The sequence below is a fragment of the Microchirus variegatus genome (assembly GCF_963457635.1).
Source record: "Microchirus variegatus genome assembly, chromosome: 4".
Lineage (NCBI taxonomy): Eukaryota > Metazoa > Chordata > Actinopteri > Pleuronectiformes > Soleidae > Microchirus > Microchirus variegatus.
Genome location: NC_139805.1, coordinates 24,006,298 through 24,021,254, shown reverse-complemented (window position 1 = coordinate 24,021,254; position 14,957 = coordinate 24,006,298). Strand labels below are relative to the sequence as shown.

Genomic DNA, 14,957 nt, shown 5'->3' with positions numbered 1-14,957 from the left:
TCTCTACTTGTATTTATCATCAGATCCTACACAGACGAGTGGGGTCCAAAGCACTGGCCTCCCTCCAGATTCAACCATGTGATGAAGCTGAGACAGGCGGCGCTCAAGTCTGCCAGGGAGAGATGGGCCGACTACATATTGGTAACATATTTATTCACTTTAAATGAAAATATGCAATAATAATTCATTCAGATATTGTTCATTCATAGCACACTGTGGTTTATAGGCTTTTGTAGAAAAAACTGTCAGCACAAATGCAGATAAACAAGACTCTTGACACAGCACAGCAGCATGAGATGATGGAGGTGAAGGGAGCTGTGGCACACAAGTTATGAGACGTTTGGCTTTAGCTGCACACCTGCATGAAAATTACAAGATATTACAAGACAGCTAATAGTCACTCAGATGAAGTGCTTTCAGACATGTGTCTGAACTTGTCCAGAGTGGCTGTACAGTATGTGAGAGTTGCCCTGGACTTTTTTTTTGCAGAACTTCTCCTGTGAGCTCACTTCTCAGATGTACAGTATGTGTGAGTGGCTGTGCAAAAGTGAGCTCTGCATAGTTCAAAGCGAGTTGTGTCCTGCTGTCTGCATGTTTAAGCCAGGTATAGGATCGCAAAATTGGAAACTTTCCATGGGAACAGGAATTAAATGGGAATTTTTCAAATTTTTTCAAAACTGAAGGTTGGGGAAATAAATGTAGCTGGTAAATAATAAATTGTTGTTGCTTTCATATTATTGTTCAATTAGCACTAAAGATAAACTTCTACTAACAACTGGTCAAATTTTGGATGGCATAATATAAACGTTTTTGTTAAATTTTGGACCAAACGGTTTTTTTTCTTTTTTAAATTGTCAAATTTTGGACAACATAGTATAGTATGCTTTTTTTTCAAATTTTGGATAACATAGTTTACTATGTCTCGGTTGAAGCACACAAATACAGCTGGCTGAGTGGTTAGTGATGTAGCACTTGGAGTGCGAGTCATCTGAAGGGATATCAGTTTGAATCCTGCCGCTGACAAAAAGTTTAGACTTTCTGGTGTCATTTTGGACAACATACTTTCCTATGATGTTTTGTCACATTTTAGACCAAAAAATGTTTTTTAAAAAATTGTCAAATTTTGGACGACATAGTATATAGTATGATGTTTTTTTCAAATTTTGGACCAACATTTTTTTTTCTCAAATCGTCAAATTTGGAAGACATAGTATAGTATGACGTTTTTGGTCAAATTTTTCGACGACACATGACGTTTTTGTCAAATTTTAGACTAAAAAATATTTTTCAAAAAAAAAATTTCAAAAAAATTTTCTTGTCATATTTTGGACCAAAATTGTTTTTTCAAAAAAAAATTAAAATTTTGGACCAAAAGTTTATTTTTTCAAAGAAAGTGCCAAATTTTGGATGACAAATTTGGGACCAAAAATGTTTTTGGTCCCAAAAACCCTGTCACTCTCATGTGGAGGATAAAGCGGTCGAACATGGATGGACTCCCCCAAGCCAGTCTTTGGGAATCTTTAATTGTTTTAGCTCATTAATGGATGAGCGACCTCACCTTCTCTTCTCTCTGTAGTTTGTTGACAGTGACAACCTGTTGACGAATCCTCGTGTGCTGGACCTGATGATGGCTGAGAACTTGCCGCTGGTGGCTCCCATGTTAGAGTCTCGCTCCCTCTACTCTAACTTCTGGTGCGGCATCACTCCACAGGTACTGTTTACTCCTCTGTCCGTCCGTCTGTCTGTCTGTCTGTTCTTTTGCCTAATATTCACTCTTCTCTGTCAGGGTTACTACAAGCGAACGCCAGACTACCAGCCAATCAGGGAGTGGAAGCGACTGGGCTGTTACCCTGTTCCCATGGTGCACAGCACCTTCCTGTTAGACCTGCGGCGTGAAACCAGCAGGGACTTGGCCTTCTACCCTCCTCACGAAGACTACAGCTGGGCGTTCGATGACATCATGGTGTTTGCATTCTCAGCACGTCAAGCAGGTTAGTGTGAAAACCTGATTCGTAACAGGGATGTAAATACCTCACGACTGCTTCACTTTCACTAAGTCAGTGACATCTTAAATTATTATTTAAGTGTGAATCACACATGCGGCAGTGTAACACTGTGTAATATACAGATTAGTTACAAGCAGATGAGAAAGCATGTGCAGGGATAAATGGAGCCATGTGTGTGTGTGTGTCCTGATTGTACACGTGGCTGTTTTTAAGTGTGTAACAGTGCCAGTGTTTGTAGGTTTTATGTGTGTGCGAGTGATGACCCACTGGGAAGTAACAGAACCATTAAGCCTCCATTTTAAACCCAGTAAACAGTAAACTTAAGAGAAAACAGAGACTGTATTTATCACAACTTAATCATTAGTTTGATTAAATAAAACTGTTTGACGTTTGGCATGACTCACCAGAGGAAAAATGGCAATAAACAAGACATTTGCCCTTTTTTGTTGCAGGTTTACGTTCTCAACTTGAGTTTGTTTTGTAGCTGGAGAACTTTATCCATTAATACATAAAAATCTAAGGATAAAACTCTCTGCAGAAACAGCCATTTTGCGGTTTAAATGTCACATCAACATTTAGACCGGAGAAGCCAGACTGATTCACCAATTGTCCAGGCTGGGAGATTATTACTTTGCCCATAACAATTTAGAATAATGTTTATGGGCTTATAACCAGAGAGTTCCTGGTTCAAATTCCTGTCAGGTCATGGGATGGGGTTACCCTTAGCAAGGTACCCAATCTTCATTGCTGCAGGCAACTTTTTAAAATGTTCTTGAATTAAAAAAATAAAATAATATAAAACAGCTGACACCTGAAAAAAAAGTCTTGGAAAATAAAAATTTGGGAAAAAAAAGTTATTTAGAAAAAAAATAAAAACTTGTTTTTTGGGGGGAAACCTTTATGGAAAAAAATATTCCAGGAAGATTTTTTGGAAAAAAAATGTTCAGGAAGATTTTTTGGAAAAAAAAAATCAGGAAAAATTTTTGTAAAAAAAAAATAAAAACTTGTTTTTTGGGGGGAAACCTTTATGGAAAAAAATATTCCAGGAAGATTTTTTGGAAAAAAAATGTTCAGGAAGATTTCTTGGAAAAAAAAAATCAGGAAAAGTTTTTGTAAAAAAAAATTCAGGAAGATTTTTTGTAAAAAAAAATTTAGGAAGATTTTTTTGGAAAAAACATTTTTTAGGAAGACTTTTTGTGAAAAAAATTTTTTAGGAAGATTTTTTTGAAAAAAAATTTAGGAAGATTTTTTTGAAAAAAAAATTTAGGAAGATTTTTTTGAAAAAAAATGTTAATGTACGTTAGTAAGATTTTTTGGGAAATTTTTATGGAAAAAAATGGATACTAGGCTCTGCAGCAGCAGCAACTGGACACTTTCAGCGATTTCTGGGTTTAAATATCACATCAACATGTCGACTAGAGAAGCCAGGGACTGATGACTACTACTAACAATTCAGAATAATGTTAATGGGATTGTAACCAGAGAGTTCCTGGTTCAAATCCCTGTCAGGTCAAGGGCTGAGGTTACCCTTAGCAATGTACCCAATTGCCATTGGTCACTGTTAATTGGACAATTGGACACTTGGATAAATGGCCAAATCAAATAATCTGCTGTGGCGCCCCCTAGAGAGGGAGAAGCTAAAAGGCCAGATTAGACATAATAATAATGGTCGCTGCACTACGAGCACAGCATGGTCAACCACTTTTTCCCAAGAGCCACTTAATGCTGCTGCCAAAAGGGTCCTACAGTAAGAACTGCTGCCAACACTTGGTGTCACAGTATTTTGAACAAAAACACTTGTTCTTGCTCTTTTCCTGGCTGAGCTGAATGTATAACAATGGCTTACTGTGTGTTCCAGGTGTGCAGATGTATGTGTGTAACAAAGAGCACTACGGGTTTCTGCCCGTCCCTCTCAAGGCTCAGCAAAATGTTCAAGAAGAAAGTGACAGTTTCACACACACAATCACTGAGGCTTTGAGTGAGTATACACACACACATCACTATCTATCATGTTTTGGTTACTTTTCCTGTCAGATTTGTTTCTACTCCTTGACCCTCCTGACCTTCCCTGATTACATCCTGTCTGCCACCTCCTCTGGCTCCTCTCTCTGCTCAGATTTTAAATAAACCACCTGAAGAACTATATAAAATAAAACTTTTATTTTATTTTTGCTGTTCTAACCCTGTCACCGCCTTCTTCTCTCTGTCAACAGTCGACCATGACATCAAAACCTCCGAGTACCTGAACTCCTTGTCGTCACCACATGATAAGATAGGCTTCGAAAAAGTGAGTTATATGAGCTTGGGGAAACAGCAGCTAAGACAACTTCCATATCACTGTAACTCTGCAGTTTATACAGCAGGAATATACTAACACAACCATAGCAAACCAATATATTTTCATGGTTTCCTGTTTTCCTGTTTAGATTTTCCTCATCAACCTGAAGCGACGGCTGGACAGAAGGACCAGGATGACGAAAACGATGAACGCCATCGGTCTCCACGCGACACTGACCGACGCGGTGGACGGAAAGTAGGTCACAGCTCAGTGATAACCAGTAACGGTGGACTGTGTTTAAATTCTTAAATCCTTCTTCTGCCTGGTTAGATTTTAGATTCCCCTGTGCTTTGCTACGACCACTCCTCACATCATGTCTCTCTCGCTGCAGGGCTCTGAATACGTCCCAGTTACAGTCGCTGGGAATAGAGATGATGCCGGACTACAAAGATCCTTACTCTGGACGAGTCCTGACCAGAGGGGAGATCGGCTGCTTCCTCAGTCATCACTCTATATGGACAGAGGTGAGAGGAATTAGCATCTATCTGTAATATCTTAGAGGACAAGCGAACAGGTCATATCCAGCCTGTAGATTGGAGACGATTCTCTGTGGTTTCTCACATCTGAACAAGAGTGAAAAGACACTTTCAACCAGTCTGATTTAGTACATTTGGACCACGTGGTGGAATAATGGTTGACAGTGTTGCCTAACAACCAGTTGGTGGTTAGACCGAGGGCTTTTCTGTGGAGATCGCGTGTTTTCCCATGTTCTCTCAGCGCAGTCTGGCTTTTTCCCACAGTTCAAAGACATGCAGAGGTTTAGGTTTTCCTAGTAAAATAAATGTAAATGTCAACAGATTAAAAAAATCGCAGAATTATGGTAAAATTAATTAAAATGAAGCATAGTCAAGTTTAAATACTCAGTAGATCCTTTCTGCTGTGATTGACAGACTCACACACTCCAATGTTCATTATTGACCTCTAATTTTAAAGGTTTGTCTCTGCTGTGTGTGTTTTTTTAGGTGATCGAGCGCGGCTTCCAGAAGGTTCTTGTTTTAGAGGACGACGTGAGGTTTGAGCCGTGGTTCAAACGACGGCTACAGGCCATAATGGGAGACGTCGATAAAGCCCAGCTGGACTGGGACCTCATGTAAAAGCGTCAATATATTTTTAAAAATACCAATAAAACTATATATAAATGTGAATGAAGTCTCACCTGCACATTTTCTGTCTCTTCTCCAGTTATGTGGGACGGAAGCGTATGCAGGTGCAGCAGCCGGAGAAATCAGTGGAGGGCGTAAACAACCTGGTGGAGGCCGACTACTCCTACTGGACGCTCGGCTACGCGCTGTCTCAGCAGGGGGCCAGGAAGTTGGTGGACGCGCTCCCGCTTACGAGGATGCTGCCCGTCGATGAGTACCTGCCGGTCATGTTCAACAAACACCCCAAGTGAGTCCAAAGCACTAATGACACGTGACACAGTACATGTACGGTGGCCGACAGGGGCAAATGCACCGCAAACCCCAAAACACCAGCAAATAACAAAACACCGGCAAATAACAAAACGCCAGCAAGTAACAAAACACCAGCAAGTAACAAAACGCCGGTTTTGCTAAAATTTGCTGGTGTTTTGGGGTTTGCAGTGCGTTTGCCCCTGTCGGCCACCGTATACATGTAATATATATATCACATGGAATATATATATATAGACTTTAAATAGTTTTTTATGGAACCACAAAGCTACAGAAATAATTCCAACTGAGACACAAAGACCACAAATAGATGGGCTCATGTGCACCGCAATCTTACATGAGAATATCAGATAATCCACATGCAGAGTACACACATAGATGCAAAATAAGCTAAATGAGAAGTACCAGGTCATCAAAATTACACATGCACATATAGGACGTTTACATGCATCTAAATACTGACTCTCGGTGCAAAAATAAAGCAGTGCAGAACGACGAAAGGACCTCGTGCACAATAATTATCTATACATAGACACAGACACACATGTTCATATGCTCCTTTTTTTTTGTTTCCTGGTTTGTGCTCTGGTGGTAGACCGCAAACTCCATTTACGTTCAAATCCTCGTTATGTTCCCTGTCTTTCTTCCTCATTCCTTCCCTCCTGATTATGTCCCCCCCCCCCCCTCGCTCCCTCCCCTCAGACACAGGGCATGGATTGTTCTTGGGGTTCAGTGGGTACAGTGTTCTGCACAATGCCTGCTTTTCTGTATCTTCCTCTCTGTGGAGGAGTCCTGCTGGGCTCCTGCTCTCCTCCACCTTTACCCCCCGACTCTCCATCCCATATTTATCCTCAAACACAGCCCTCCTCCACCTCGTCTCTCATTATTCTCCTCATATTCTTCCTGTTTTTTACACCCACTTGCATTCCTGCACTCTCTTTAGAGTCTTCGATGTTTTATTTTTTGCACACCTACCCCCTCTGTCACCCACTTCTCCTCCCCCTTCCCCTTCCGTCTCGCTCTTTGAGGAATTTGGGCCAGTGCGGCTCTTCCTGCTGGTTGGAGAACGGGGACAGGATTCCCATTGATAGAGGCCTGAGTGTGGGGGGAGGGGTAGAGATGGACACTGTGCAAGTGTGTGTGTTACTATATAAATACACAGATTTGTGTGTCCAGTGTGCATTGTATAGATTACTAGGTAAACGCACAGTGTGTGTGTTCAACAGTGAGAGACTGAAAAATGAAGGAAAAAGTAATATGGACGTAAATGTAGAAAAAGTGGCAGGAAAAACTCTAAAATTAGTTTAAATTCTGGATATTGTGTCAGGTACATTTGCTTCCTAAACTTAAAAATGATAATTTCCAGAGTTCTTATTTCTCTATATGTTAATATTTTTTGAAACAGAAATGAATGGGCATTCACTGAAATTAAAATAAATGCAGGTTTTTAACACACTTATTTCTTGTTCATTTGGTCAGTTTTTGAGTCGAACTGTTAGCATTAATGTTTGAAGTCATACTTATTTTTAAACTGGGTCAGTGTTCAATATTATTTACGTGATCTAAACATGTCTAAAAGTGTCTAGTCTGGTCAGTAGGGGGCCATTCAAGTGAAAAAGACATCAAAATAACAATAATTATGATCATATTTCACATAATAAAAGTGTTTGTTTTGACATGGAGCGATATAACACAATATAAATGTATTTATGATAAAAAAGGAATCTATTCATGAATAAAAACATACAGAAATGACTCATTATAACTTCATATTAAGTGGTGAGCCACATGGAATTGATTGGGGGGCCTCAAGTTTGACATGTGAAAAGTAGAAATACCATAACATTATCACTGAGTCATTACATCAATTTCCCACTAGTGCTTGTACAAGGAGAGAAGTGCAGTTGTATGGTTAGTGTAGTGACTGTGAAAGAGGCTTAAATGTCTGATTTTGTTGATGCTGCGTTCAAGAGAGAAAGTGTTTGTAAGTAGAGGGTGTAGATGCTGATAGAGGTGAAAGTTTTTACTGTCTCCACTGAGTGTTGACCGGCTTTAAAGAGGCAGTTGGGCAGTTTGGCAGCTGGAGAGTTGACCTGTGTGCTGACCTCTGTCTCCATGAGCGTGACTCCTAAAGATTGACGTGTCAAAGTCAAACAGCCATCATTCCTCCCTGTGGCTCTGCTGCAGGTCAACAGTGACACACTTTGATAGTAGACCGTGTTCAAACATGATGGGAGTTGAAAATCGAATGAAAGTTCGTTTATCTTCTCTTATCATATGTATTTAAATCAGTACATTATATAATGTTTGTGCTGTGTGGGTACTGGGACTTTCTCATTATTAATTTAAATACCTTGTTTGTTTCTGTGTAAACTGATGGATGCAATTTGAAGTAGAAATATTATTATTGAGTTAAACAATAAAGCATCTATAACTAAATATGAACAGTCTGTGTGTAGTTGCAGGAAAATAATGTTATTATTTAAGATACTGTATCAGGCACATGGAAGATTTTTAATGTACTAATGTGTTAAAGTGCTTTACAATGGTGCAGGATATCAGGACATGTCTGAAAATATTGTTATTACTCATAAATACAGATATAAATTAACTTGTGGTAGGTAGATAGCTACGTATTTCGGTAGATAGCTATATCTACCGAAATAGCTAGGTATTTCGGTAGATGGTCCTATGTTCCCCGCTTTGTATGTGACTGGGGAACATAGGACCCTTTCTCTAACGCTAATCCTAACCCTACCCTTTTTCAAAAAAAGGGTCCTATGTTCCCCTGTCACATACAAAGTGGACCTTTTTTGGGAAAAACGGGGAACAGAGGACCTGGGGAACATAGGTACGACCCCGTTTAGTAGATAGCTAGGTAGTTTGGTAGGTAGATAGGTAGCTAGGTAGGCAGGTATGCAGGTGGATAGCTAGGTAGTTCGGCAGATAGCTTGATAGCTAGGTAGGTAGGCAGGTAGGTAGTTTGGTAGTTCAGTAGATAGCTAGGTAGTTTGGTAGATAGCCAGGTAGTTTGGTAGGTAGGTAGATAGCTAGGTAGATTGGTAGATAGCTAGCTAGGTAGGTAGGTAGGTAGTTTGGTTGGTAGGTAGGTAGATAGATAGCTAGCTAGGTAGTTTGGTAGATAGCTGGGTAGTTTGGTAGATAGCTAGGTAGATTGGTAGATAGCTAGGTAGTTTGGTAGATAGCTAGGTAGGTAGGTAGGTAGGTAGGTAGGTAGGTAGGTAGGTAGGTAGGTTGGTAGGTAGATTGGTAGGTAGGTAGGTAGGTAGGTAGGTAGGTAGATGCTTTACATCACGGAAAGGTCACCAGCCTTTCACAAGGCCAATGAGATATTTTTAAAACAGGAATAAAAACATCCTTGTTACAACATCATGACTACAATAGAAAAAGAGCTGTTCCTCTATGTGACTTCCTGTAAATGTGCTGTCTGTGCTGATATTACATTATGGTGCGGACACCAGCATTTCCACATAATAGAATATGATGAGTCAGAAGATAAAAGGAAATGCACTTTTGTCATTTATGGCCTCACAAACAGGGAATTGTGCTAACTCAACTGAGTCGTTGGCCAAGTACTGACACGTCTCATTATATGTAACAAAAAAGACAATTATCGTAATTTACTATCCTCATCCGCTTTATCTGATGTTCTTCTTTTTCTCTTTTTTTCCCCAGCACTGATTTCATGTCACACTTTGAGCCCAGGAACCTGAAGGCCTTCTCTGTGGAGCCGCTGCTCATCTATCCCACACACTACACTGGAGAGCCCGGCTACATCAGCGACACAGAGACCTCCACCATCTGGGACGACGAAGCCGTGGCCACAGACTGGGACCGGCAGCACGCACGCAAGACGGCCCAGCAGGGTCAAATCCACCAGGTGGCGCAGAACAGCGTCACCGGAGACTCGCCGCCTCCCGCCTCCCGAGCGTCACGTGACGAGCTCTGATAGAGACACCAGGGGGAAAGACGTGTTCATGCATTCACAGTGTGTAATGTTGCGCGTACACACACACTTGAAAAACTACGATTCTGACCATGTATTCACACACACACACACACACACACAGGTTTTTAAATGGACAAAGGAAGAATCAGTCTGATCTACTGCTGCCACAGGAGGGGACGCTGAGGAAGAGGAGCAGATTCTAGGACGACGGCCAGACTGCTTTTGACAAAACTTTATTTATTCCTCATGCCTCCTCTCAACATGTGGATTCACGTCCTGAGCAAAATCAAGCAACGCACGCAAACTAACACCATTTGCTAGAAACTGGAAATGAACATTCTAACACATCCATTTTTTTATATTTTTTTAAAACAAACAAGATTGTTGTTATTTAAGATGTGTTTTTTTTTTTCATGGACAGCTGACGAATAAAGGAATCTTAAAGCTGTCGGAAAAAACTGCTATGTGTCTGTATTTGAAGGGTCAACGACGAGTCTACAGGCGTTTGTTTCCAAGCAGCAGGGCATTAATGGATGGTATTCGTTTCTGTCAGTGCAGATATGACGCTCGCACAGCAGGCTGGTCCTGTTACTTATCCTTTCAGAGTAGCAGTAGCACATTATCATATTATGAAGCCTCTATGGTGAGCAGTTGCATCACTTTAGATTCTTGCTTTCCAAAAAATACAATTCTTCAATATGTTTTGTAAAAAAGAAAAAAAAATCTGGATTATTGAAATTCCCATGTCCTCTATTCTAGGCTGTGTTTCATTCCAGTTGTGATGCCAGGCTCAAGCAATAAATCAACTCCTCTGTTTCTGTGTTTTCACTCTCTCTCTCTCTGCAGCATAAACCTGACACAGATGTTGCTGATCCTCTAACAGCAGTTTGGATTATTATTGGATTATTGGCAGTGAATTTGGAGGCGCAATCAAATGAAAATTAGATCCAAGGTCAGGACTTAAAAACCCAATGACATCAAAGTAGCAACAAAATATACACAGCACTTCTGTGGCACGAGAAGAGAACTTCATGTTTGTTATTGTTTAGCTGGCTGAACGGCAAACCTCAAACCTCAAACCCGTTAACCTCCTGAAAATAAACCTCATACGTTCATTATACATAATGGTTGTAAAACATGCAAGGAGCTGCAATTGTCCAGTGAAGTCAGAGGTTTGTGAAGTGATAATCACCCGCTCACTGGCTGTATTACCTCCCACTGTTCACTGGCTGAGTGAAGCTGGCCTCAGCTTAAAGGTGATTTTCCTAATTGCTTTGTTTTCAGGCATTTCTCCTATTTGTTCAGATAGAAGTGCAGTGTTTTTCTGCCTTTAGAATCATTGCTGTTATGCCGCACAGTCAGCTCATTGTTACTTTTCAATGCTGCACTACAATAAGACGGTGAGAAAGAGAGAGGTTTTTCTGCCACCTAGTGGTCATATGAGTAAATACAGTGAAGACAGCCTGAAAACCGAGGGAATTAAATGTAACACAGACATCCTCTGCTCTTTCCATTTTTTTCTCTTTGTGACATCGAACCGTGGTGTCGAAACAGTCTCCTTCACATTAAAAAAATTATTCTAGCTTTGTTTAGGGGTTCGTTCTGCCTCTCAGCTTCAGGCCCCATCAACTGTTTTGCCAACCTCTTGCGACATCCCAAAGCTGGGACAGATAAACTTTAGTAAAATAAAAAAAAACTTATATTTTATAGTTGACATACATTTTAAACAATCTTTTACACTGTATGAGCGTCTACAGCAGCCATTCCAAAACTTTAGACCAGGGGTGTCAAACTAATTTTCACTGAGGGCCACATCAGCATAATGGTTACCCTCAAAGGGCCAGATGTAACTGTCATACAGAATAAATGTAACTAAATCTAACCAAATATAATGTAAAATGAAGGTAACTACTCCGTAACATATTGCTAAATAACTTTCTGTATTTATTACTTGATCAAGCTACAAATATGATGCATTATGGATGTAACCCGGTCCGCGATGGTGATGCCAACACTTTGCGGGTAACGCAATCGCCATGCATTGTGGGAAATGTAGTTTGTGGTCAACGCACACGCCTTAAAGCAGCATAGACCTATTTTAACACAGATTTTTATGACCAATTAATCACGCATGGGCCACAGAAAATGACGTGACGGGCCACATCTGGCCCTCGGGCCTTGAGTTTGACATATGTGCTTTCGAGAGTTAAGGCCCCAAAAGCCCTAAATTTTTATATAATTTATTTCTTAAACAGGCCATAAACTATGTTTGAATCAGGCCTCTACATGTCTTTTTTTTACTTGTGTAAAACGTTTCCTTGTGTTACATTGCCATAAAAAGCTAAGCAGGTACAAATCACTGTTTTAAGCTTGAACGTCTAGTTGTTGAGTTCACTCAAGATTTAGTTGACTTAACTTAATTTTCTGACATTTTTTTTTTAAATTTACAAATAAAGAGGTTGGTTTTAAGATTGGATACAAAAAAAACACACACAAATGGTCAATAGTCTGTCCAAATCCTGGTGCTAATCCCAGCTGTCATTAGGTGAAAGGTGTGGTTCACCGTGGACAGATCACCAGTCCATCACAGGACAAACATGTAGAAATAATGCACTGGGACATGAACCAACAACCTTCTTGCTGCGAGGCGACATTACTAGCCATTTAATGGAAAACCTAAAAATGAAGTTAGATTACATCAGGACAGGAAGACAGTAAATGTCCCCACTGCAGGACAAATAAAGGACTATCTTATCATATCGTATCGTATCTTAAGGCAGCCTGACACTGATGGAGTTAAATGTACCACAGTCCTCATTTATGTGATTATTTACTCCTGTGCATTTCCTGCTGTGACCTGTCAAAATAGCTGCTGGGCTAAATGTCAACGGATTGTCTCCACAGCTGCAGTGAGGATCACATGTTTCTGCTGTGCCCTCAGGTTAAAACCTCACTTTACAACACTAGTGAATGAGATTCATAAGAGTATGAATCTTAAGAAGATGATTTATTTGTGGACGTCATCATATGCAACAGTGTTGATGTAGAAAAAGTGATATTGTTGCATAAGTTGCACGGTGAAATGAGTCAAACAGGAAAGTCATTGTGACGAAGAGGAACACACACACACACACACACATGGACATGGTTTCATAATCCAAACACACACGTGTATAAACATGTCTGAAACACGAAGGAAGTAAAAAAAAAAGAGGGAAGGAAATAAAAAAAGGATAAGACTGAATCAGTGCCTGTGCCTCCACATCTCCTTTTTCAGTTTCTCTCTGCAGTTAAGGTCACAGATCCAGAGAAAGTGAGTGTGTTCTCTTCCTCACATCATAATAATAATGACTAACAACAAGACACTAGCTCCTCTGAACGCTCAGTGAGCTTCGTTCACAAACAACATTTGACACAAATCTGCGGTTCATGAATATGATCTTACGCAAGTTTGTTTCCATGCATTCACACAGATGATGATGATCATCAAGGAAATGTAAAAGGGCTTAAATAGACATTTTATTCATTTTCCAAAGGGATCTTTAAAATTTGCAATTTTACTTTGAGTAAAAAGCATTGGCCTGAATTAAAGGCGCCATATGTAAGAATGTGGCCAAAAACTGTTACTACACTCAAATTCAAAATACCGAGGTCTTTTAGGTTTCGTTTTCTCCGCCATTGTAGCTCAGGCGTAACTGGCAACTTCTGCGCTACAACGCTGGGGAAAATTAAGCCTAATAGACCTCTGTATTTTGAAGTGGAGTGTAGTAACCGTTTTTGGCCACATTCTTACATATGGCGCCTTTAAAGAAGCTACTTTTTACTTTTACTTGAGTACATTTTTAGACCAGTTTACCATCAAATGTAATAAATTATCTTTAAAACTGATGCCCTTTCATCATCAGAATTATCCTCATTATAATTTAGCGTCATAGAATCTTCAACTATAACACTCGAGTTAGGTTTTAAGTTTACAATAAGTAAAAAAGCAGGTTGCTCCTGCTTAATTACAACATACAAATGACACACTTTAACCTAACTTTTACAAGCAGCAAATGAAGCTGCTTTTCTGCTTTTTCAATTGAGTAAACACATGATGGAGAAGTGACTAGTATAGATGACTCACAGCAAGAAGGTCACCATTCGATTCCCGACCCTGTGATGACGACCTGTACACAGTGTTCCCCGCAACTTGTGAACCTCGTGTGGAAGATAAAGCGATAGAAAAATGTGATTTAATTACACTTGTTAATTACAAATGACATAAATATTTGCAGATATCATCTTAACAATTATGATATAAATGACCTCTGAGTGATTATTCACTTTTCCCCTCATTCCTTGGACCAATTCCACTTCATGATGACAGGTCTAATAGTCTCAGTTAATGCAGCACAGGCTTATTTTCCTTTCTCTCTTCCTTCTTTAAAAGTCATCACACTTCTGACAGAGTCTTTTTTCGTTTCACAACACGTGTGCTGTTGTTGTTGTGCAATTCTTCTGTTTTTCATCTTTTTCTGAACCATTCTCTTATAACTGCAGGAAACTGCAAACTGCTTCCTCTCAAACGGATGTCCTTATATGGAGAAGAACAAAAAACAAAAATTATTATCCTATTGTAACCAGCAGAGGGCAGTGTGGAGTTAGGAAAGTTGTGAATTGACATGATGCCAATATTCATCATGTCTTTCCTCTGGTTGTTTTTACTTATAAAGTAAGTTTTTATACTTATTTTTTTTAAAACATAGTTAACATGTTATTACTATATTTCTCTATATATGGTACTTTTATAATAGTTTCTAGTTTATTTTTAGATTAAAATATCTAACATCTAACCAACCTTAACAATATTCCTTCTATCTTATCTTAAATTGTATGCATAAATAAACAAACCACACATATGTGATATAACATAACATTGCAATACTTCAGAAGAATGGAAATGGTATTTTTTACTATTGTTTTTAAAGACAATTAAATGTCTTTATTATGTGAGTTCCACTGTGACGGAGAACCTGAAGGCTTTGTTTGCTCTAATCCAGATGAGGGTGATCTTGAGTGTGTGTAAAGTGTGTATATTCTAAGTGCGTCGTCAAAGTTTAGAGAGACGTTACCTTCACAGCTGTGTAAACTGGTGCTCAGTCACCACACAGTGTCAGTGTGTCAGAGGAGTTCAGCAGCAATGAGAACAACCTCAACTGAGGGGTCAAACATACTGTATGTGGGTGGAG

At 39.6% G+C, this 14,957-nt stretch overlaps 1 protein-coding gene across 1 annotated transcript in view; it reads left to right on the top strand.

Annotated features, from left to right (window-relative positions):
• colgalt2b (collagen beta(1-O)galactosyltransferase 2b) overlaps positions 1–9,726 on the top strand; it is a gene marked incomplete at both ends in the record, with an annotated part of 30,949 nt that extends 21,223 nt beyond the window's left edge. The window contains 10 exons of the mRNA XM_083888119.1: positions 24–141; positions 1,577–1,711; positions 1,787–1,991; positions 3,865–3,984; positions 4,220–4,293; positions 4,433–4,539; positions 4,676–4,808; positions 5,307–5,434; positions 5,527–5,733; positions 9,453–9,726. Coding sequence (XP_083744245.1) covers positions 24–141; positions 1,577–1,711; positions 1,787–1,991; positions 3,865–3,984; positions 4,220–4,293; positions 4,433–4,539; positions 4,676–4,808; positions 5,307–5,434; positions 5,527–5,733; positions 9,453–9,726 — 1,501 coding nt within the window. The remainder of the gene's footprint in view (positions 1–23; positions 142–1,576; positions 1,712–1,786; positions 1,992–3,864; positions 3,985–4,219; positions 4,294–4,432; positions 4,540–4,675; positions 4,809–5,306; positions 5,435–5,526; positions 5,734–9,452) is intronic.
• Between the last annotated feature and the right edge of the window lie 5,231 nt (positions 9,727–14,957).